This window comes from Nicotiana attenuata, unplaced genomic scaffold, assembly GCF_001879085.1.
Source record: "Nicotiana attenuata strain UT unplaced genomic scaffold, NIATTr2, whole genome shotgun sequence".
NCBI classification, from domain to species: domain Eukaryota; kingdom Viridiplantae; phylum Streptophyta; class Magnoliopsida; order Solanales; family Solanaceae; genus Nicotiana; species Nicotiana attenuata.
In genome coordinates, this window is record NW_017672092.1 from 184,957 (window position 1) to 210,535 (window position 25,579).

Consider the following 25,579-nt stretch of genomic DNA (forward strand, 5'->3'; position numbering starts at 1 on the left):
TAAGACCATAATTTGCGCATTATCTTTCTTTCGTTGTAACTTGGAGTTATTATTAATAATAACTTAACAAGCATGATCGCACTTACTATCAACTAAATATAGATGTTTCATTAAGATAAATTACTTTTTAATTCAAAAAAATAAGCATAATCAAGGGTGACCACTAAATATAACTTGAGAGATCTACTCATGGTCGTAAGAGATTTACATCATGTTGTAAGAGATAAAAGACTTATAACACAGGAGATCGAATCCTTATAACATAAGTGATAAATTTAATAAACTACAATGCTTCAATTGTATAGAATAGAAGATTAAATCCCTGAAACAATTGACCAAATAAGACTTAGGATTTATTAATCCATATAAATATCTAGGAAATTGATGCAAATTAATCAACTACTCTTTTGGGACACTTCCTTTTGTAGTGACTTGTTTCCTTGGACACTCTTTTGGAACAACTTCTTTTTTGCTTCTTCCTCTTTGGATTCTCACCAACCGAAGGCATACGATTCACTTTCTTGGGACTTTTTTTCAATTTAACTGAAGGATGACGAACCGTTCTGTTTTCTTCTGATGGAGTCGTCCATATTTTGGGATGAGGAACAGGATAAATTGTTCTATCCCAAGCTTTCTTCCATGTCTCATTCTTGTATTTAGGATCACATAGTTTATATATCTCCTCCTATATGTCTTGTCCTGGGGTCAGCTTCAAAACTGCTATCGCTTGCTCACATGGGAGTTTATCTACCTGAAAGACATGACTTGTGCTCCATATAACTCCAGCATTCACATTTGATTCCACTATTGCATCAAAATAAAGAGAAAACTCATCCAGTGTGTATGCTTTTGCAGCTTGTAAAAAATTATAGATAATGTCACAATCACTAGACCTGGACTTTAAATTCATGCTAAAATGAAACATGTAAAATCCGTGATGTGCAAGCGTGTAGACATTGGCAACATCAGTCTTTATACTTTGATGTCTGTCTGATATAACGCACAAGTTATCACTATCAGGAATGCATTCAGCTAGCTTCTTGAAAAAATATGTCCATGAGTTATCATTTTCTGAGTCAAATACAGCAAATGCAAGCGGAAATATATGTTGGTTACCATCTTGCGCGCATGCTGATATTAGTACACCACCATATTTTCCGTCCCATCTACAGAAATCACTATCCTCATATGAGAAAATCCTTCTATAGCTGTCCCATAAGCAAGAAAGCAATATTTGAATTTGTTTTGTTCATCCAACACTAAGTTTGTCCTCGAACCCGGGTTTGTTTGCTCCAACATATGTAAGTACCCTGGTAATAATGAATAGCCTTCCCTCTTATGATTGCCAAGGCTTCCTGTTTTGCTTTCCAAGTTTTCCAGTAACTAACTTCATATCCAATTTCATTATGCACTAATGATTTTACCTCTTTTGGTATTGGTCCTTGTCCTGATGAATCAAAAAATTTGCGCATCATTTCGGCAACTACATCATAGGAAGCTTGTTTATGGTACTTTGCTGCACTTTTAATCCCACAATTATGCTCGCCACAATAATTTTTAACGACAAAGCGTGACGAATTAGCTAACTTCACAACACGCACACGCCAAGTGCACTCCTCAACAATGCATTTAACAAAAACCAATGAAGGATTAGACTTCTTTGTTTTGAACTGAAACTTTGCAGACACAACAATCATTTTTAGCTTCCTCAAAACTTCCTTTTTGCTTTCAAATATTTTCCCCAAATAAAGATCAGAACGATCACCTTCATTGCAACACCCGTTGCTCGACATGGTTGTAAAGCTATCCTCCCAAGTCATATTTTCCATAGCACTTGATCGTTCCATAAATGGCATTCCAACATTCTCTCCCTCTTTAAAACAACCTCCTTCTGAATAAATAGTTCCAGAATCATCAACTTGGTAAGCGGGGGTTACGTTATGCTCCAATGGAAGTTTGTCCGTCTTATCCATTGGTTCCTCTTTCTTCTACTAAAATAGGACTATAATGATCTTGGATCACATTACAATCATTTCTTTCCACAATAACTTGTGTATCACCACTTCCATAATTTACTACACTTCTTTTCAATTTCATCGGCATCCTCATGTAAACAAACTTTTAATGTTGGCCTAGCACCTCGGTCATCAACAATTGTCAAATAGGACTTTAAATCAAAATCATCCTCTATTGGAGCATACGGAGTCTCTTGCCAAGTTTTATCCAAAATCATTGGCTTGTAACTCATAATAATGTTTTCCGTATTACATGTTATCTTGCATCACTGACAAATTACTTCTACCAAATCATTATAACGTACGTACTCCTTGGCGACAATGAATTACCCTAACAATTTTTTTTCCTTATACTCAAACACAGTGCAAATAGTCAAATCACCCATTGATATCTACATATATTGATCACCTGTAAACAAAAATAAAAGTGAATTAGTACCAATCTCTTGTATTTTAAAATAGCAACCTCATACGTTTAATATGCAGATCTCTTATGCTTTACATATCAAATCTCCTGAGATAACATATATCTCCTATGGTTTCTACTAATATCTCCTGCATTTCAGCAAAAGAATCTCATGCATTTTGTATTAAGATCTCCTACGTTTTACTATATAAGTATCTCCTGCATTTTGTACTAAGATCTCCTATGTTTTACTATATAAACCTCCTGCTTACACTATCAAATCTCTTTTCTGGTTCACCTTTATTTCGCAACACAAATCTCCTGCATTTTATACTATTATCTCCTAAGTGTTAATATACAAATCTCCGCTTCAACAATCAAATCTCTTTCCTGGTTCATCTTCTTCCTTAGAGTCCTCTTTCTCAAAAAATTTCATAAAATAATCAAAAAAACAAAAGTTGAAGTAATGTATTACTTACCCAGACATCTATGAACTTAATGCAGTTATTGTTTACGCAATAGAAATTTTGGGAAGCTTGGACTGATCACTGATGGAGGAAATTCGCTGGCTTCTTTTTCATCGCTGGCTTCTTTTTACTAGGCATATGGTTTGTATTTACACATGAGATTTTTTCCTTTTTATACCATATATGAAATATTATTACCAAAAATGTGCACAGTTTCTAATTTACCCGCCCTGTCCATATTTTTCATATAATTATTATACCAGTCATTAAATACTAATTATTAGTAGCTGAATCTTCCTAATTAGGCGTGCTAAAATTCAGGACAGAATCTTCTAATTGATTTAGCCACAAATCAAATCAGTTCAAAAGCTCAATTCGTCGAAATCAAATCTGTTCAAAAGCTCAGATCTGTTCTTCGATATTTTCGCTTAAGACACAAATTAAAAGCTCAGTTCGTCGAAATTAGAAGCTCAATTTCAAATTGTAGAAATCAGTTCTGCAAAAGCTCTATTCGTCGACATTCTCTCTACATCTCTCTATTTCTCAATCGCAAATTTCAGTAATACAAAGCAAATGAAAAAAGAGCAGCAATTCCACCATTGACGGGCATTAAAAAGCTTGAAAGCTTTGAATTCAAATTTGGGTTTTCAAAAATCATTATTTGTTTGGATTGGGTATTGTTAAAAATAATCGGGAATATGGTTCGGAGTTTATATCTCAATTTTGAGGGGTTTTGGTGAAGATTAGACTTGGTTTTGACTGAATTTCAGATTGAAACTCGAAGAAGAAGAAGAAGAAGAAGAAGAAGAAGAAGAAGAAAAAGACATATTGTAGAAATTGTAGATAAATTGTAGATGAATTGTAGATTATTTGTATTCTGATTGTAGATGCTTTATTTTCTGTTTTCACAAATAAAAAACGGCTAAAACTTCTACAAATCTTCTGAAAAAATGCAATTATGTCACAAATCACAATTATGCTACAATTGAATGGGAATTGGGATATAAAAATTCAATGTACCTCGTTTGTAGATATTTTGTAGATAAATTGTAGATTGTTTGTATTCTAATTGTAGATGCTTTGTTTTCTGTTTTCACAAATCAAAAACGACTAAAACTTCTGCAAAAAATGCAATTATGTCGAAAATCCCAATTAAACTACAATCGAATGGGAATTGGGATATTAAAATTCAATATACCCAGTTTGTAGATATTTTATAGATGAATTGTAGATTATTTGTATTCTGATTGTAGATGCATTATTTTCTATTTTCACAAATCCAAGACGACTAAAACTTCTACAAAATCTTTTGAAAAAACGCAATTATTGTGATAAAAATAAGAAATATTGCAATAGATTATAATATTTGATATTGTTTGAGAATTGGGACTATGAAATTGATGGCATATGTCATGTATGCACGTGTCCTGTTGGAAATGAAACTAATTCACTATTTTTACCATTTAAAATTTGGTTTCGTTGAGAGAATTCGATTAATAAGTCGAAAATCACTTTTTTTTTATTTTTCTTAATTATTACGTCGAGAATTGGTAAATGGTACTTCGTAATATTATTATTCTTCATTGTACAAGTTGATAGTACCGTTATAGAAATATCCATTTTATAAGAACGTACAAGTTGCATGAGCTTCTGAGTCCCTCTCAAAAGCAAAGAATTGAACACTAGAGTTGCTCACCTAAAAACACCAAATCCTAACACCATCACGTGATCTCATCACAAAATCTTTCTGATAAATAGCTCCAGGTTACATTAATTGAAGCAGAGGAGCTATCAGTTGGCTAGCCACGGGTATGATCTTAGGGAGATACGGTACCTTGAATTAAGGAGGGATATAAGCTGCATTAATTGTACCCTTAAAATACACTATGGTATAGAATTGGTAATTTGATATACTAAGTGTAATTAAGTCAAACCTTAAACATTGAGGGTAATAAGGTTTCCTATGTGGCATAGGAATGTAAAAATTTGCTTTACACATCAACTCTTCTTGTCACCTTTTCAAATTCTTTTTGATAGTACACAATTTCAATTATTTCTTTTTATTTTTAATTTGAAATTTGGTGGTTAATAGTCTCTTAAATCATTACCGCCTAGGCATACTCTTCTCCTCTATCCATCTTTTTCAAAAAACTAACCTGGTCATACGATAGCCTTCACAACTTTTGATTTCTCTACCTATTTGTTAAAATGAATTAAGGCATAGTTATATAGAGATCTCATTCATAGTTAAATGTCTTTAAGATCAAAAAAGAAATTCTTTTATCTGTAAACTAGAAAAGGAAGAGGAAGAAAGAATACTAGGAGAGAAGACGGAGGAAAATTGTTTTCTTTTCATTGCTTGATTTGGGTATAAAACAAGAAAAGAAATGAAATTCTTTGTAACTAAAATAATTGAAGAAAGTTTGGATGAAAAAACTAAATGGATTTAGGCCTCATTTGTTTACACCTAACGGAGGTCTGGATCTTAATAATTCAAATCTCAGACATTAAGTGTGTTTGTTTTTAAAGTCTTAATTATCCGGATCTTAATCATTAAGTGTGTTGTTGTTTTTAATTCACAACCACTTATTGGGTCTGAATAGGTCTGTATGATTAAGATCTATAACAGAGACTTAATTTCATTAAGATGCTATCACATATTCATTATAAATTGTTGCCACCACCTACCATTATCAACTACCACCATGCCACCACCACCACCATCACGCCACCATCATCCTCAATCATAGCCGCCACCATTATTGACCATCACCATCCACTATCCCCACCACTCCGACCACCATAATCATTCTCACCCACAATCAACACTCATCCACCTCAACTAGCACAACTGACCACCCCATCACCATCAACAACCACAGCTGGCACTGCCCATCATTATAACCTACCACCACCAACCCACCACCTTCATTAGTCACAACTACTACCACCACCCGCCATTATTGACTATCACCACCCACCACCACCATCCTCAATCATAATCGCCACCACTACCAATCACTACTAGCTACTAGCATGAACCACCATCATTAACCAAAACTAACACCAACCACCACCTCTAGTCGGCATTCACCTGTTAGCCATCACCACCAACAACTATCGTATTTTAAAAAACTATATATTTTATTGATAGAATTTTAGATTAGTTAGTATTTCATTTGAATTTTATGTTTATAAATTTTCAATAAAGATAAATTTTATACATTCAGATGTTAAAAATCAAACAGTCTTAATTATTTCTATTTAGATCTTAATATATTCAGATGTGTATTCAGATTCAAATGTCTTAATCTTAATACATGTACATTTTGATATTCAGATGTGTATTCAGATTCAGACGTCTTAATATTAAAAAAAAAAAATGAGACCTTAGTGTTCTTTATTATACGATATGGAACAACAAACAAACGTAAATGGGTTTAGGACGAGTCCGCAACGAAACCCGCCTGAACTTAAAAAAAATATCCCAACCCGAAATATCTCAACTCTCACCGCCCCCGCATAAACTCAAACCCATACCTGGTGGTGGCAAAATGGTTAAAAGCAAATAGTTAACCACCCATATTATCTACTAAAAAATGGGTTGGATAATAAATTTTTTAAAAACGGATCAAATATGGATAAGAATCATTTTATCCATTTAGAAAATGGATAACCAATAGGTTAACTTTTACATTTGTAAAGCCTCAAATTGGGGATTCCTCAAGTTTGGACACTAGGAAATCATATTCAAGAAGTCATTTTTTATCCACCGATTAACCCATTTTTTATCCGTTTTAAATATGGGTCGGATCGGATAATTTTTTCGATTTTTCATTACCCGTTTTCAACCCGAACCATATCCGACCCGACCCGCCCGTTTTCACTCCTACTCGTACCACACCTCATACACCCGAAACTCGCCTCGCCCCGCACCGCACCATTGCCGTCTCTAGAAATTTGTGTCGTCGTTCTCTTTGATATTTTTGCACTTTCTTTTTCTTTTTCTCCAAACATCTCTCGCAATTAGGCCGTGGACGATAGGTGGCAAATATCATCAGAATTTTGCAAGAGCATCTATTATCTGTTAATGAAAAATAAGCACAAGGGATAATAAGAATGTTCTTGAACTGCTCTAATTGCATAGCAAATTGATTCATATCAAGTTAAGAGTTTATTTCTCAAGTCTCTACTTCAACTAGCATCCTCTCCTTTTGCCAAGCTTCAATAAGTAATCTTATCGCACTTATTTTTAATTTGTTAAGATAATTTTCACATAGATAAGTCATTTCTCCCTTTCTATCCAAGAGTTAAGTCATGCAGAGAAATAATTGAAACAAAAAATTATCACGTATATAAATGTCCTCGTAAAAAAAAAAAAAAAAAAAAAAAAAAAAAAAAAACTAAGCTCTCTCTATGTGCGGGGTCCCGGGAAGGGCCAGACCACAAGGGTCTATTGTACGCAGCCTTCCTGTATTTCTCCAAGAGGATAAATGTCATCGTTAAATTAAAAAAATTTAAAAAAATAAATAAATAAAACCAGCCCAGTGTGCACTAAGCTCTCGCTATATGCGGAGTCCCGGGAAGGGCCAGAACACAAGGGTCTATTGCACGCCGCCTTCCTGTATTTCTGCAAGGGGCTGTTGCCACGGCTCGAACTCGTGACCTCGTGGTTACATGGCAACAACTTTACCAGTTACGCCAAAGCTTCCCTACAATGTCCTCGTTAAATTCTTCGTAAAAAAATATCCCAAATCTGTCTTGTTTGCCTGCAGTGCAATAATAAATGATTTGTGGACTCCTGATCTTCACAAAGATAGCATCTACTGCACAAGACAAAACCTTTCTTCAGCATTTTTAGTTAGGCATGGATCCATGGCTGCAATCCGACCAAAACAAGCTACCATTGTTGGGGCTTCAGTTTTCCATGACATTTTACATGGCCAAGTAATATCCATTTTCAACCTTCAGTTTAGTAAGAGCATAAAACTCGGACCATAATTTAGCAATTTGTTTCCAGACACCACTTATAGTTGGTCTTAAAATCCTTCCTGGTATCCAGAAATCTTCTTCACCATATTCTGAGATAATGATCTCCTTCCACATTTCATCTCCATTTTCATTGAATAGCACTAGTATAGTTTATACATATATACACAAAGTTAATCACACTCCCTTTTTACACATATAAGGGAGCACATCCCGTCGCCCATTCTCTATTTCTTCTGGAACACATTCAAATGAAACTTTGAACAGAAATGTAGTAGATTTTAACTTTTGTGCACTGACAATGTATCGTTATTTACACTATGTAGGTTAGATTACCTGCAACCATAAAAAATCCTTCATCTAAGTCTGCAATGGTAAAAAGTTAGAATCTGATAGTATAATAAATCTTACACCGCCAGCAGGGGCGGATGTAGAATAATAGGAACGGATTCAATTGAACCCATAACTGTTGACGTGGAGCATAAATTTGTATGTAAAAATCTATTAAAATTGCAATAAATAATAGTAGATACGAACCGATAACTTTAAAAATATAATAGGTTCAATACTATGAAACTTAAAGATTGAACCCAATAGAATTTAAATCTTGAATCCGCCCGTGATCCGCCAGTGTCTATAAGTTAAATCCAACGAAGTATTAATACATCATGCCAATGACTTATTTCATATGATGACCAGCTTAGTACATATTAATGTCACATAATCTGTGGAGTGGAGACATGTTAATATCTCATATTTGCAATATTGAAGACATGTACGCCCACAGAAAATGACGATAAGTGTGAACAGACAAAAAGAAATTTTGGCTTGTACAAGAGAGATAAACCGCAGGTTAAGTTTTTAAGTTAACAAAAAAACACTTACCTTCAGCCACTTCCTGATAAAAATGCGCCAAGCTGATTTTAATATGTCATTTTAGGTACTGACCTGCCTTCACTTTTTAAGCTTTGCATCTTTTAAATTCTGCATTGAACTTTACCTGTAGAAATGTAAACTTTTCACTGTCCCAGACTAAGTTAAGAAAAGATCTACTGCTCATGGAAACATCCAAATGATACATTTTCAGCACCACAGGACATCAACAGAACATGAATGAGGAAACAATGATCAGTCAGGACTCAGGATCTCAACTTTGGAAGATCAAGGAGGTCATTTATTAGTTAAAGAACCAAGTCTCGCGTAAACCACATGATATTCACTGGTTGACTTCGTCCCTTCCAGTTTTGTGGTAGAAGAATCTCAGACATGCTGAAACTCCAAACCGAGTAAATCTAGCAACCATTGTTTACCTGCACCATAGCTGAATCCACATAAATTTCTAAACTCGCGATGATGAATAAATGAACCTGGAAATGTAGATTGTTTTGTCAAGTTCTGTCTCCTTGGTTTTCTGTACAAGTATCTCTTCTCGTAGCTTTGCCATCTTTTCTGTTTTCCTTACCAGATATTTGACTGAGTTTCTATGGAATTATTCACAAAAAACACATTTAGTGAATCAGGAAGAGTGGCAAAGGTGATGCAAATAGTACTGGTTACTGATCTAGATGTTGAAAGAGAACCTGAAAACTATTGTCTTGGGACACACCAATCAGAAACCAATATTTCTCCTGACATTTTAACCATAAAACAGTAATTTGTCATGTAGAATACCAAAGCAGCAGTCACATTTCACACACATAAACTGCACAGCTCAGCTCTTTAAGTTGTATTTGTTGAATTAAGTAGCAATGCAACAAACACATCATTCAGGAACTTACAGCCAAAACCAGGAAGATAAACTGCTACAGAAACATCTTTAAGATATGCAACAGATGTACAGGACTCATATACAAATACAACTACTTTTTGAACGGTAAGACATTTGTAACTGTATGTATTTGCACAAAAGTGCATCAATAGTAAGCGAAACTAGGAATTGGAGAGAACCATTCAGCCTTTACCATAAACAGCACAAGGCCACTTGAAGAATTCTCTGCTAAAAGTAAAAGGAAAAGCCCTTTACCTAAATTAACAAAATCACAAAGATAATCTTGCTATATTTTAAATAATACTGTTACATCAGAAATTGAAACCTTTGAACTCCATCCTACACTAACAAAAACATCTGTAGCTCAAAACGACAACAGTATTAAACAAACAAACTATGCATCATGGTAGTGATGCAACTTGTACAGTAACACTTTTCCTTCAGCATTTCCCATAGCCATGAATCCTCCATGCGGACTAAAATCCAAACAGCGTGGATAGTGCACAGCTCGATTTGGAGAAGGCCAGTTTGAAAAAACTGTAAATGATGGAATGTGAATTAGCTTTGAGCTGTTTTTCTTCATGCTAGAACTGATGGCTAATATTTGAGCATCATGATTAAATTTCATAAAATCCACTTTCGTGGTGAGATTCTCAATTGCCTTGATTGGTTTTCTCTTTCCCCCCAAAAACTCTTCTCTTTTATAAATATTTACTATCCCGCTGTCTGAACCAGCAGCAAACAAACTACCATTTGGTGAAGTGCAAAGAGCCGTACCGTTTATGGACCCTTCATCAACACCTTTATGAATGCAAGTTCTTGTCCTCAAATCCCAATGGTAAATCTGCCCGTCTCCACCAGAGGTCAATAATTGTTGTCCGTCATTGGTGAAAGCCACTGAGCGAACAGTTCCATTCATTTTCAGTGTCCCAATTAGCTCCTTTGTTTTGGAGGAAACTAGCAAAATGTATCCTTCATTACCAAGAAAAGCAATTGTATCTGAATCAGGAGACACCTCAAAACTTTCCAGGCTCTTTTCTTCCCTGCCAACTAGGGGACCTATTTTATCTACACTTGCTTTGACCAAGTCTAAGACATGGAAGAACTTTCTTCTTCCTGATATAATAACTTGAGATCCATTGGGTAAGAAAGATGCCTTTTTAATAGGAAAATCCTCAAGAAAGATGCTCTGTATCTTTGTATTTCGTTTCCCGTCAATCTGAAAAAATCTGAGTTTTTTGTCCAATCCACCAACAAGGAGCAACTGAGAATTCCTGTGGAACTGAACAGAATTTATTGGTGCATTCGAAGGATCAGCTGCATTTGCATCAACCAGTCTCGAATATTCAAGAAGCCCAGGTAACAACTTGGTGCGACTTTTGACAACAAGATCTTCGTTTGATTGAAGAATATCACCGACCAACTTGACATTCTTTGAACCGTAGCCCTCAGTATGTTTACTTTCCTCATCAGAATCTTCATCATCAGAACTGTAGCTTCTGCCTTGAGAATCAATTTGGGCCCATTCAGTGCCTGGATTAAGTTTAGCGTGTTGGGCCCTTAGTCTCGCCACGTACGTGGAACCAGATATGACATCCTCACCCTCTTCTTTCCTCAGCTTCCTCAATCTGTTCACACTTGCTATTTTGATATTAGTCTTCTCTTCTTCATCATCTACCCACACAGGTTTCCGCTCCTCCTTTCCCACAACGTGGATACCTTCTGGCACCAGCTGTGCATCCCCCTCATAAACAGACAACGCACTATCCGCAAACCGGTCCACAAAGAACATAGCAGAATCGTCTTCGCCATCGTTTCTCTTTTCTTCTTCATCGTCCTTCCCAAACCCAACAGGGTTGTACAAGGAGCCAAACAATAAGTTCTCAAGCTTCTTCATTTCCTTCTCCTGCTCGACTTCTAATTCATCATTCTCTTCATTCTGCTCTTTCTTTCTCTTCCTATTACTTTCTTTCTCACTTACTTCCTTCTTAGCCTTCCTTTTAGACTTTTCAACCCCGATTGTACGAGAAGCATTCTGCGATATCAAACTCGCCATTTCTCAAGATTGATATCGCTGCATATATAGATAGACTCCAAATTATTACCATCAATTTTTAAAAATAGTTAAACATCACAAAAGTCCAAACCCCACTTGTGGAATTTCACTGGGTTGTTTTTGTTGTTGTTGTATTAAACATCACAAAAGCAATGCATTCGAACCCACTATAACAAATTTAACTTATATGCATTGAAAGTGCAATGAATTTTTACACCATCAGTTGAACTGATACTGTAAAAATTCTTACGCAATTAGCATACAAATCAAATTAGGTGCAATTGCAGTGACCTGGTTGTGTAAATATTTTTTACAGTATCAGAACTTAAACTCAAATAAATAAAATGTATATATATGTTCATTGCAATTTTGGAGCCACTTCACAAATGTGTAGTGTGCGCTAGTGGTGCTCTTCACCCACTACCCACTCAGATTCTCAGTCAATTACTTAACTAAATCTTAGTACTTTCTTACTTATGGAGCTGTTATTACAAGGCAAAGCAAATAAGGCTGAGGATTAAGCGGTAAAAATCACAAAGAATAACAAGAAAAACAGAAGCAAACACGGTACTTTTTTCGATTAAGATGCACTACAATCCAATCTAACCAAAACCTCAAAATTAGAAGAAACCACAATTTCTTTTGTAACTAACCTAAAATCTGTTCATACAATTTAAAAAATAAAGTTAGAAACTTACAGAGGCGGCCAGGAGCAAATGTACATGGAGAGGTTTTTGCCTTATTTTTTTATGAAAAAAGAGTTTTGTTGAAAAAAGAGCTGTTCGAATTAGGGTTTAGGTTTGTTGTTTTACAGGGAAATTGGGGCTCGGGTCAAACCAAAGTTTCCGGTTCAAGTTGTTTTTCTAGGTGAAGCGGGGGATATGGCCATCTCTTTATTATCAAGATATTCAAAAATTATTGAAGTCGAATATGTTTATAAGCCCTTTAAATGTGGTTTTTTGATTTACGGGAACTGAATAATGAATTGGGATGTAAATATTTCACTACCAAATGATATGGTTCTTATTCATGTATTTGCTCTTACATTTATTTTTATTTCATATTTTATCTTAAATACAGTAACAGAATACACAACTTTCTACAAAATATATGCGAGCATCATTAGCAAAAATGGATATGACGTCTAATAGTATTCAGTATAGAATTAATCCCAAATTTATTTTTCCTTATGTAAAAAATCAAAAAAAAAAATCCTTATTGTAACCCTTAATCTTTTTTATATAACCAGTTGGTTACTAACAATTATTCCCTCCATTTCAATTTATGTGACACAAATTTTTTTTTACTTTATCTAAAAAGATAATAGTACATTTATACATTTAAAATAATTTAATTTAAAATTTCCTTTTACCACTAGTACGCTTTAGGGGTGTCAATGGATATTTGAAAACCGACTAAACCGAACGAACCGATTTTAGGTTTCTATTAATAAAACCGTAAAGTTTTATATAAATCTACAACCGTACCAATAATTAGGATAGCTTTTTATTTTATTAAAATAAAATAGAAAAAATACCGAACCGTACAGAATAAATTTACATGTGAAAAATATGTATGTTAATTTTAAAAATAATAATTAAATTTTTGCCTTGGCCTTAGGAATTATGAAAATTATTATAAGCCAACAAGTAAGTAAAATCAAAATCCTAATTCCCAAACCTAATATGTTACTCCTACTGAAACTAAATTATTTCTAACATATTCACTAGCAAGACACAAAGTATTATAGCCCTTATGAGTAGCAAACTATAATATATGTATTGAATATGTTTCCTTTCGTATAATTTAGATTTATCTTTTTGAATATTTAATCTTCTATAGACTTTATTCATAAGTCCCAACTTAGTTAATATTTTTTTACTCGTGTGATTTATCTTTTCTTTATCTCTGCTTAGTTTCTTTTATACTGTTGTAGAGTAGTTGATGGATCTATACTCTAGCCATCTTTCTTATTTTCTTAATTCATCATCATTTAAACAGTAAAATTATCTATAGAGTTTTGCTAAGTCCTATAAAAATATGTATGTTATGATATTCTACTTTTACTAGTGATTTTTACATGATATTTACAAAAATACCGAAAATTAACCGAACCGTACCGATATCGAAGAGAAAACGACATGATTGGGACATTTTCGAAAATTCTAATTTTGGTTATACGTAATAGAATAACCGAAAAATTGGTATGGTACAAATTTTATAAAATAACCGGCCGAACCGAACCATTGACACCCCTAGTACGCTTAATGAGAAGTTTTTATAGCCATACAAATTGAAAGTGCCACAAAAGCTCATACTCTTTAAGCTTTTAAGACTATAAATTTTAAAAGTCTTACTTTTTTTTAAACTTCACGCTGAGTTAAACTATACATTTCAAACTAAGGGGTCGTTTGGTAGGACGTATTTCGAAAAATGAAATATGCATTAGCTTTGGTATTATTAATCCCTTGTTTGGTAGTGTTTTTCAACTTATGTATAACTAATGTTTGTATTAGTTATACATCCTATTTAGTACCATGATTTTTAATACATGAAGTCGTTTGGTAGAGTGTATAAATGCTGAATAAGGTGTATTAGTAATGCTGATATTAGTTATGCTCACATAGTTCTTATTCATTGTTTGGTTTGATGTATTAAAGCATTGCACAATTTCTAAAAGAATAATTTCTTTTCACAAAAATACCCTCGTAATCCAGTACATCACTTTATGTTTTTTTAAAATACATATGTTGAGGAATGTTTTTATATGAAAAAGGTTTAAAAAAATATTTGATTTGTCTACCTATATTGTAGTTATAGAACTTCATATTTATTTATAAAAAAGAAAATATGCTAAGTATTTATTTATTTACTAGGGATATAATTTTATTTTTCACTTTCTTGGATTATTTCAACCTTTAATTAATATAATAGCATATTTTAATCAAGCATAAATTTTGAAGGACAATTTTATCTTTAACTAAGCTAATGCATGCATTAAAACCCATTGCATTATTAATACCATGGTTTCTTATGCATTAGTTATGTATAGGATAATACTAAATAGGATATATAACTAATGCTTGCATGACTAATGCATATGTTCAAAAAGTGTATCAAACAAAGCATTACTAATACACAAAGCTAATGCATACATTATTTTACCTAATACAGCGCCCCAAACGACNTAAATTTGTTTTTTATTTTAATTCAAATTTAAAAACTTTATCTATAAATTCAAAATATCCTTTAATTCATATTCAGTTTTTTTAAAGATATATATGTATAAAGTTACCGTATACTATTGACATTTATTGGCTTGCCACTTGGCTTAACCACAATGCCAATTATATATGGTAACTTTATTCCTTTAATATATATATATATATATATATATAGATTTTTTAAAGGCAGAATAGCGTGGGAGACACTTGTACTTATTCCGGTTTGTCATCCCGATCCCTACACTTCATAAAGTTTCATTCAGACACTTCAACTTAATCAAAACAAACTTTTAAACCCTTCTGACCGTTGACCGAGCTTATGTGGCATTAATATGGCTGAAGTGGACAAAATGAGTGATTTACACGCACATTAGGTGCGTGAGCTGATGATTCTTTTTTATTAAAAAAATAAAAATTAATAAATAAATAAATAAAAATACACTAGCAGCGCCTCCCCCTTCGTTCTGCACCCCCTCCCCCCCCTCTCCTCTTCTTCTTCGCATCCCTCCCCCTTCATTCTGCCCCCCCTACCCCCCTCTTATTCTTCTTCAGTCCCAGCCCCCCCTCGTTCTGACCCCTCCCTCTTCTCCTCGTCTTCTTCTTTAGATCCCCTCCCTTCCCCTTTTTCTCCATCCCTTCTTTTATTAGATTTTCTCCTTGGTGTGTATTTCTTCTTCCATCATGTCATCTCCCCCTTCTCTATGACTCCTCCATTTTTTCCGGTGATTTTAGCTTTCAAATTTTTTCACAGCTCTTCCAAATTGGGGTAGAGGAATAAGTCAAAATTCAAAAGACTTAATTCTCTACTCATGTATTTTTCATGGATAGATAACTTTCTTTAAAAGAGGAGTGAAGGAAGTAGTGGTATTCATGGTGGAGGAGCCATGGTAGGTGGGTTATTCTTTTAAGAAGGTTGAGTGGGGTTTGAAGAAGGGAGGAGGGGTTTTCTTTAATTTTAATTTTAATTTTTTGCTTTTTTTATTTTATTTTTTGTTTATGAAATTAAAATTTTGTTAAATAATATTATTTTGGCGTAGAATCTGATGTGGATACTGATTTGTCATCCAGTCAAGCAAGTGAGCATCACACGATTCCGGAGGTGTTTAAAAGTCTTGTTTTGATTAAGTTGAAGTGCCTGGATGAAACTTTATGGAGTGTAGGGACCGGGATGACAAACCGGAACAAGTACAAGTGTCTCCTAGGCTATTCTGCCTTACTAATATACTCCATTTAGTACTATTCTTATACACCCTACTAAACGACTCCTATGGGATCGTTTAGTTCATGGACAAGGTTATCTTGGGATTATAATCCTAAATTAATAATCCCTTAAATTATATAATGTTATTGTTTTGTTTGGTTCATTGGATTAAAAATAGATATACCATACAATCCAAAGCATGTCTTTAGTTTGAAAGTGAAGAAGCTTGGATAATATTTAGTTTCCTATTTTAACCTTCGTCAACAAAATAAAGAGGTTGGGGTGCAAAAGGAAGAAGGATAGGGCGGTTATTTCATAACTTTTCAGGACTAATCTCGGTATTAGTTATCTCACCTAGGAAATGAGATAATAAAATCCAATTTTCTGATATAATTTTATATTGGACTTGATTAATATCGCAAATCAAACATAATATAAATTTAATCCTAAATTTTACCACCTTATTCCATGCACCAAATGACCCGTAAGTATAAGCCATTCTTTTTTCCTGTTCCTCGTCTGCTAACTAAATAAACTTAGTGTATTGGGAAAAATCATATTTATGTATATGGTGACATGTCATGACATATAGACTGATCAAACAGTCAAAGAATTAAGGTTGGTTAACAGATACGAGCAATAACAGATACGAGCAACAACAGATACGAGTAAATTAAATGGAGGGGGTGCGAGCAGTCATACAAGTAATTCAACGCTCGTACCTATTCAAGACATTTAAAACTCAAAGATAGTGAAGAATCAAAGGAATGAATCTGACAGCAAAAAAGAGCCCAAATACAACATTTAATGAGTATTAATTATTGGAAACGTTAGAGAATATGTATTTAATGTATATGATTGCATAACGTAACATTTAAAGTCATTAATTGCCCATAATAGCATTATTATGACAAAGGTAAGGCTCGTATCCCAAAAGAGCTATAAAAAGGGAAGAAACAAACAATTGTAGGAAAAAGTGACTAGTGGAATATACTTTGATTTACCAGCTTTCATACTTGGCTATTCTAAAATTTCTTTCTTTATTTACTTTTTCGATTATAAGTAACCCGATTCTTCTAATTTCTAGCTTTGACTAAAAACCTATCTTTTGGTTAAACAAATTGGTTCCGTTACCGGGAATCTGATAATCAATTATACTTCAACCTTGATTCTCTTGATTGCATCAATCATGTCAAACAACAATGACAACACTCAAGGAAACCCAGAAATTCAAACAATCCAACAACTTCAGGGAGACTCTCCACGAGGCTCTCCACATGGCTCTCCACGAGGTTCCCCACGACGGTCTCGTGAAGGCACTCCTGATGGATCTCACACAGATGGACAGGCTCAATTCGAAAATGTTGAAACCATGAATGAGGCTTTGCAAAAACTTATTTCCTCTCAAGTCAATAAAGCTCTTCAGGCTTTTGTTAGCCAATTACCTGCTACTCCGCCAACATCTACTCCAAACAACAATACTTTGGAGCATCCTCGTTCTGGATTGGTTAATTCAGGCAGCGGTGGAACCCCTAGTGAAACACAAGAGGGAGACCCAGGTAATCCAGTTAATTCTGATTTACAAAATCTAGTACTAACCTTGCAGAAACAGCTTAAGGAGCAAAATGAACGCATAGAACAAATACCTGGAGTACCACCCGTGATCAAGGGAGTTGATATAGATAAATATTTGCAACAACCATGGAAGCCAAGTGCTGCCCCCCTCCCAATTCCTAAGAAGTTTAAGATGCCTGATATTCCAAAGTACGATGGTACATCAGATCCGTGAGATCACGTTACTGCATTCACAACAGGTGTCAAGGGCAATGATTTGACTAAGCAAGAGATTGAATCGGTCTTGGTCAAGAAATTCGGTGAAACACTCACCAAAGGGGCCTTAACATGGTATTCTTTTTTACCTGAAAATTCTATAAATTCGTTTGCTGAGCTTGCAGATTTATTTATGAAAGCACACTCTGGAGCTCAAAAAGTTGAGAAAAGAATGGAAGACATCTTCAAAATCAAGCAAGGAGATTCAGAGTTGCTTAGAGAGTTCGTAGATAGATTTCAACGGGAAAGAATGACGCTGCCACGAGTACCTGACAATTGGGCAGCCATAGCCTTCGCTAGTAATTTGAATGAGAAGAGTTCAGAAGCCACGAGGCGACTCAAAGAAAGCCTTCGAGAATTCCCAGCAACAACATGGAATGATGTCTACAACAGATATAGTACAAAGATGAGGATTGAAGAAGACATTATTTTACGACATAAAACAGAAGAAAAGGTAAGCTCAAGGCGTGTGGAAAATGAAAAGAGATCCGGTAAAAACAGGTACGAGCCATACATGGGACCTGCGGGAAAAGACTCACGATCAAGGCAAGATAATCAAAGGTACGATCATAAACCTAGAAACAAGGAATCAGGCTCTTCATCGAGGTTCGGGAATGATCAGAACACACGCGGGTCACGAGACGATGATGGAAGTCTAAAGGCAAGGTTCGGTGGTTACAACTTCAACGTAAGTACCTCTGAACTCGTGGCTGTTTTAAGAAGCATGGGAGATAAGTTACGATGGCCAAAGGAAATGCGATCGAATCCAAATAGACGAAACCCTGATCATTGGTGCGAATTTCATAACGATCACGGGCATAAAACAGCAGATTGCAGGTTTCTGCAAGGTGAAGTTGATCATTTGCCAGAACAAGGGTATCTCACTGAGTTATTCAGTGAGAAAGGTAAACAAGCATACATGAAGAACATGCAAGAGCCTCCAAAACCACCTTCACCCAAGAGAACTGTCAACGTTATAAGTGGGGGTGAAGAAATCAACGATGTATCATATAAAAAGGTTTCAAAAGTAACAATTACCCATGGGAAGCGGCCTCGACATATACTGGAAGAGGAGAATATTATATTCAACAACGCAGACGCCGAGGGACTCTTAACTCCGCATAACGACGCACTGGTAATATCTTTACTTGTACATGATACTAACGTGAAACGAGTTTTGGTTGATCCAGGTAGTTCTGTAAACATTGTTTTAATACGGGTATTGCGCGAGATGCAAGCGGAGGATAAATTAATCCCAAAGGCGCATACTTTGTCGGGATTTGATAACTCTAGTGTTGTAACAAAAGGGGAGGCAATACTTACCACATTCGCAGAAGGCGTCGTTAAAGATACCAAATTTCAAGTGGTAGATATGGAAATGGCTTACAATATGATTCTTGGGAGGCCATGGATTCATGACATGGAAGCTGTTCCTTCAACTTTACATCAAGTTATTAAATTCCCATCTCCATGGGGAATATGCCAAATCAGAGGCGATCAACAAACATCTAGAAGCATCAATTCCGTTGCAGATTCAACTGTTAAAGGTGAAGACAAATAGCAATTACAGAATTTAGGTGAGGGTAACACGGAAACAACCTCACCTGAGCAAAAGCAAACAGATCTGGATTCAAGACCTGATACCATTCAAGAACCGGAGGAGAATGAGAACATCAAAACAACGATAGAAGAGCTAGAGGCCGTGGTGTTATTTATACATTGGCCCGAGAGAAAAGTGTACATAGGAGCTAATCTTAGCCCGGAGGTAAAACGTAAATTGATTGAATTTTTAAAAGCTAATGCAGACTGTTTTGCTTGGTCCCATTCTGACATGACAGGGATACCACCGGAAGTCATGACTCATAAGTTGAATGAAGATCCATCATATCCTCCCGTCAAGCAAAAGAAAAGAAAGCAAGGAACTTTCAAAAATAAGGTGATTCAAGAGGAAGTTCAAAAGTTGCTAAAAATTGGTTCAATTCGTGAGGTAAAATATCCTAACTGGTTAGCTAATACTGTTGTGGTTCCTAAGAAGAACGGTAAGTGGCGAGTCTGTGTAGATTACACAGACCTTAATAAAGCCTGTCCAAAAGATTCCTTTCCTTTACCGCACATAGATCAGTTAATTGATGCTACTGCAGGGCATGAGCTATTAAGTTTTTTAGATGCATATTCAGGCTATAATCAAATCAAGATGGATCCAGGTGATGAAGAAAAAACTTCTTTTATAACAGACAGGGGGACTTACTGTTACAAGGTAATGCCCTTCGGTCTTAAGAATGCAGGTGCAACGTATCAAAGGTTGGTCACCCAAATGTTTCAAGAACATTTAGGTAAAACCATGGAAGTATATATAGATGATATGCTAGTTAAGACTCAACATTCAGAAGATCATATATCGCACCTATCTGATACGTTTAAAATTTTACGAAAATATAATATGAAGTTGAATCCAGAAAAATGTGCATTTGGTGTGGCATCAGGTAAGTTTTTAGGTTTTCTTGTTTCTAACCGTGGTATTGAAGTGAATCCTGCACAGATTAAGGCCATTGAAGAAATTCCTGATATACTTTCAAACAAGAAAGAGGTTCAAAGACTAACAGGAAGAATCGCAGCTTTGGGAAGGTTCATTTCTAAATCATCGGAAAAATGTTTCAAATTCTTCTCGGCTCTTAAGAAGCAGGATCATTTTGAATGGGATGAGGAGTGTCAACAAGCACTTAGGGATTTGAAAACATACTTGTCAAATCCACCTTTGCTAGCAAAACCAAAGGCTGGGGAGAAACTTTCGTCTACCTTGCTGTTTCAGAAGTTGCGGTAAGCGCGGTTTTGGTTCGAGAAGAGCAGGGTAAACAATCTCCTATCTATTATGTTAGTAAATCGTTGTTAGATGCAGAGACACGATATCCACAATTGGAAAAACTAGGACTTGCTCTAATCATGGCATCTAGGAAGTTAAGACCATATTTTCAATGTCATCCCATTGTTGTAGTGACTGCATACCCCCTACGTAATATATTGCATAAACATGAATTGTTAGGGAGGTTAGCTAAGTGGGTCATAGAGCTAAGTGAATATGAAATCACGTACTTACCTAGAACAGCAATAAAATCACAGATATTAGCTGATTTCGTGGCTGACTTTAGCCAAGGGATGCAACTAGAAGCAGAAAAAGAAGTACAAGTACTTAATGGGGCTAATCTAGGAACATGGACCTTATTTACTGATGGCTCATCTAACGTAAAAGGTGCAAGATTAGGAATTATTTTAGTACCACCTACGGGTGAAACTATTAGGCAAGCTATTAAATGTCATTCCGTAACTAACAATGAAGCGGAGTATGAAGTTGTGATTGCAGGTCTAGAATTGGCACGAGAACTTCGTATAAATCAAGTAGTGATCAAAAGTGACTCGCAACTCGTGGTTAATCAAATGCTGCGGACTTACATAGCTAGGGAAGCAAGGATGCAACAGTACTTGGAAAAGGTACGGGAACTGATAAAGCAATTCCAAACTTGGAAGGTCATACAAATATTAAGGGATGAAAATGTTGAAGCAGATGCCTTAGCTAATCTCGCATCCTCAGCTGATGTGGCAAATGATGCAAATGCTTCAGTTATACATTTATTTCATTCAGTTCTCGAACCAGATAAGAATGAGGTAAATTTTAATAATTTAACTTGGGATTGGAGAAACGAAAGTGTTGCTTTTTTACAGTATGGTACCATCCCTGATGACAAGAAGCAAGCGCATGCACTTCGAAAAAAGGCTGCTTGTTACTGTTTAAAACAAGGGAATCTTTATTGTAAGATGTTCGGTGGTCCATTAGCAAGATGCCTCAGACCTTCTCAAACGGAGTATGTAATGAGGGAAATACATGAGGGGCATTGCGGGAGTCACGCAGGAGGAAGATCACTGGTAAGAATCTTGATTAGAGCAGGATACTACTGGCCTAAAATGGAGGAAGAAGCGGAAAGTTTCGTAGCTAAATGTGATAAATGTCAAAGGTACGGTAACAACATGCATAGACCTGCGAAATTGTTACATCCGGTCATATCACCATGGCCATTCATGAAGTGGGGAATGGATATTGTGGGTCCATTACCACAAGCAAAAGGACAGGAAATTTTTTTGCTCGTACTTACTGATTATTTCACTAAATGGGTAGAGGCAAGAGCATTTAAACAGGTACGAGAAAAAGAGGCCAAGGACTTCATTTGGCGTAATATCATCTGCCGATTTGGTGTACCAAAGGAGATTGTATGCGACAATGGCCCTCAATTTATCGGAGCTCAAGTCACAGAGTTTTTTGAGAGTTGGCAAATTAAAAGGATCACATCTACACCTTATCACCCAGTGGGAAACGGGCAAGCAGAATCAACGAACAAAGTCATAATCAACAATTTGAAGAAACGTTTAGAGGAGTCAAAGGGTAATTGGCCTGAAGTATTACCCGGAGTTTTATGGGCATATCGCACGACAACAAAAACGAGCACAGGTGAAACCTCTTTCTCTTTAGTTTATGGAGCTGAAGCATTAATCCCAGTTGAAATAGGAGAACCAAGTACAAGATTCTCACAAGCAACACAAGAGGCTAATGATGAAGAGATGCGGGTCAATTTGGATTTATTGGAAGGCAAGAGAGAAGCTGCATTAATAAGAATGGCCGCACAAAAACAGGTGATCGAACGATATTACAACAGGAAAGCACGGCTCAGGTACTTCAAAATTGGGGACTTCGTGCTTAAAAAGATTTTTCAATCTACAAAGGCAGTCAATGCGGGTAAACTAAGTCCAACCTGGGAAGGACCCTACAGAGTTCGAAATATTGCAGGAAAAGGAGCATACGAGTTGGAAACAATGAACGGGAAGATGCTTCCTTCAAATTGGAATGCAGTTCATTTAAAAAGATACTACTTCTAAGAAAAAACCCATAGTTAGGTATCACCATGTTAAATTTTATTTTTTGAATTGTTGAAATTTTACTAACGATTTTAGATGATAGGCAAAACGCTAACATGTACTAAATGATGAGTCACGACCTGTAAGGCAAAATAGAATAAACTAAAATTCCTGGCCCAGGGTTACAATTATTCTGATAGAAATTTAAACGGGTTAAGCAGTCTTCATCTATAATCGTACCTCCGAGTCCTGTATGTATTTCCTTTTCAGGAAAAGGACCAAATAAGAGAAACTATCAAGTGCTCGAGGCTTCATACTTCAACACTCAAACACTTGGGGGACTACATAATATACACAAGTATATATAAAGAGGGCAGAGAAGATTGAAGAAAAATCAAGCCTGGGAAAAAGTCAAGTGCAGAGTAATAAAAGTCAAATGAAGTCATGAGCCAAGGCTAAAGAAATCCTTACTATAATTAGGGTAAAAGTTGTGTACTAAAGCAGGTTGTAAAGAAAAACCTTGCATTTATTGTTCTAAAACGGGTTATAAAGAAAAACCTCGTGTTTATTATTTTTTCTTAAAAAATCTGTTACAAGAAAAAACAGTTACGAGAAAGTTATAGATGTAATTCAAATACATGTAAGATGTTATTCAAAACTTGTCAAGGCTCAAAATAAAAGCTTGTCAATGTTATTCCAAAGAAACATGTGTGTTCCTATTTCTTTTATCGTACGTTAACACCATTATGAAGTTGAGACGTCTTCTTCATTAAGTGTCGAAATATAAAAGGGCCCTCTTTTATAAAACTCATGTTATTTTGTCATGAGATTAACAGAAGCATTTTTAGAGAACAAAAATGCAGACTATTCTTTAAATCCTTGAAAATGAAAGGCAAGAATAGAACAGACGGGAGTTTAATAAAAACTTCTTAATATTTAAAACTAAAGACTAAGTATAAACTTAGTCATCAAACTATTTATATAAAATTCCCCATGACAAGACTTGGGGACTTGCACTTCTAAAATCAACCCTCAAGTGATAACCAAGGGTTTGATTACAAACAAAAACTTTCAAAAGAATCCAAGAACTTTAAACAAAGATTTCCAAACAGGTACCTGCAAAAAAGGGAATTTAAAGCAAATATAAATCTTTTCACTAAGAAGAAAGAACTGAGGAAGGATCATCAGCGGGCTTAATTGGAACAGCATCAACAGACGAGATCTCAGCTTGGCTTGCAGCAAGGGGCACAGTTGAGCTTGAAGAAGGTACAACATCCGAAGCAATTTCAGCATTCACAGAGGCTTCAACAATAGGAGTTTCAACCACGGGAACTTCAACCTCGGGAGATGAAAAATCTTGTGTTTGTTGAGTTCATGCGATGGTTTCATTCACCTTAGCTAATTCTGATTCAAGGTTGAAGTTCTCTTGACCCATTTCTAGTAAGGTGTCACGACGAGAATTTAGGAAGGCCCAACTCACCTCAACATCAGTTTTTTCCTCATGGATTTCATAATCCCTTTCCCAAGCAGCGACCTCATTCTTGAGTCCTTCATTCTCGGGTAATACAGAATTATAAGAAGATTGAAGGGTGGCATGAGAATTCTCCAAAGCATGCACATTATCCACAGAGGCACGAAGATCCTCATGTGCCTTAGTCAAATTCTGAACTAACTCCCCGGCATAAATTTTTTTTTGGTTCAAAAGATCCTTCAACGCCCTGATTTCTTCACTGGCCCTGGATAACTGTTCAGAAAATGAAGACTCAAGACGTTCTCTTTCTTTCTCCCCCTTATTCAACGAAGCCTTGATGACCCCCAACTCGGAAGTGAGTGCTCGAACCTGTTGTTCTAAGGCACTCTTGTTCTCTTGTAAATCCTCCATGTCGAGTTGACACTGCCAAACTGTTCCTTCCAGTTGTTTGCCTCTAACTGAGAATCACGTGCTACCTTCTCCAAGAGGGAGATTCTGCTCATCAGCTCAGTGCCAATAAGATTGGCCTACAAATAAAAGAGAAGTAAAAATCCCAAAGTCAAAAATTTTTACAGAATGGAGAGAAGTAGGAAAGAAGAATACCTTTAAAGTGGCATGCACTATGTCATTCAAGAGGGTCAGGTTGCTGTGGCTTTCAAGTTTTGTTTTTTCAATAGGGCCAATCAAAGGCTCGAGCCAAATATCAGCCTGACCAGACTTTCTCAAGAGGCTGTTGTTAGCAGGAACTTCAATGGTTACACTCCTCATAGCAGTACTCTTGCTTGAAGAGCCCACCTCCGTATGGTGAACGATAGATGAAGGAACTGACAAAGGAGGAGCGATAGAACAAGGAACAGAAACAACAGTTGATGAAGGTAAATGAGCAATCATAGGTACGGGAGATGAAGAAGAAGATAAGGGAAGCTCATCTAGAATAGGTCCTAAGTTTTCACTACCAAAACCACTAGCAAAAAGTTGATCGATAGACTCACGAGTGTCGTGAGGAGAGACGTCATCATCAGGAATGATAACAGGAGTAATAACAGACTTGGAGGGAGATAGATGAGGGGAAACTTCAGCCTCATCATCAGAGACGATACGTCTCCGGGCTCGAGGTCTCATCACCAGGGAACCCTCATCTTCCTCCTCTGAATCTTCTTCTTCAGTTTCAGTAGTTTTTCTTTTTGAAGAACACAAGAATACATCTTGGGCTGAAGAGGTACGAGTACTCAAAGAGTCACGAGCAGCTA

At 35.8% G+C, this 25,579-nt stretch overlaps 2 protein-coding genes across 2 annotated transcripts; both read right to left on the bottom strand.

Moving 5' to 3' along the window:
* Window positions 1–685: 685 nt before the first annotated feature.
* Window positions 686–1,973, bottom strand: LOC109211751. The gene is made up of 3 exons (XM_019375324.1): window positions 1,425–1,973; window positions 1,310–1,383; window positions 686–1,208 (listed from the first exon to the last, which is right to left on the bottom strand). Exons 1-3 carry the CDS (start codon window positions 1,971–1,973, stop codon window positions 686–688), a joined length of 1,146 nt encoding a protein of 381 aa, XP_019230869.1.
* Window positions 1,974–9,813: 7,840 nt separating this feature from the next.
* LOC109211752 (U3 small nucleolar RNA-associated protein 18 homolog) lies at window positions 9,814–12,571 on the bottom strand. Its single transcript, XM_019375325.1, has 2 exons — window positions 12,400–12,571; window positions 9,814–11,719 (listed from the first exon to the last, which is right to left on the bottom strand). Exon 2 carries the CDS (start codon window positions 11,699–11,701, stop codon window positions 10,040–10,042), a length of 1,662 nt encoding a protein of 553 aa, XP_019230870.1. The 5' UTR covers window positions 11,702–11,719; window positions 12,400–12,571; the 3' UTR covers window positions 9,814–10,039.
* Between the last annotated feature and the right edge of the window lie 13,008 nt (window positions 12,572–25,579).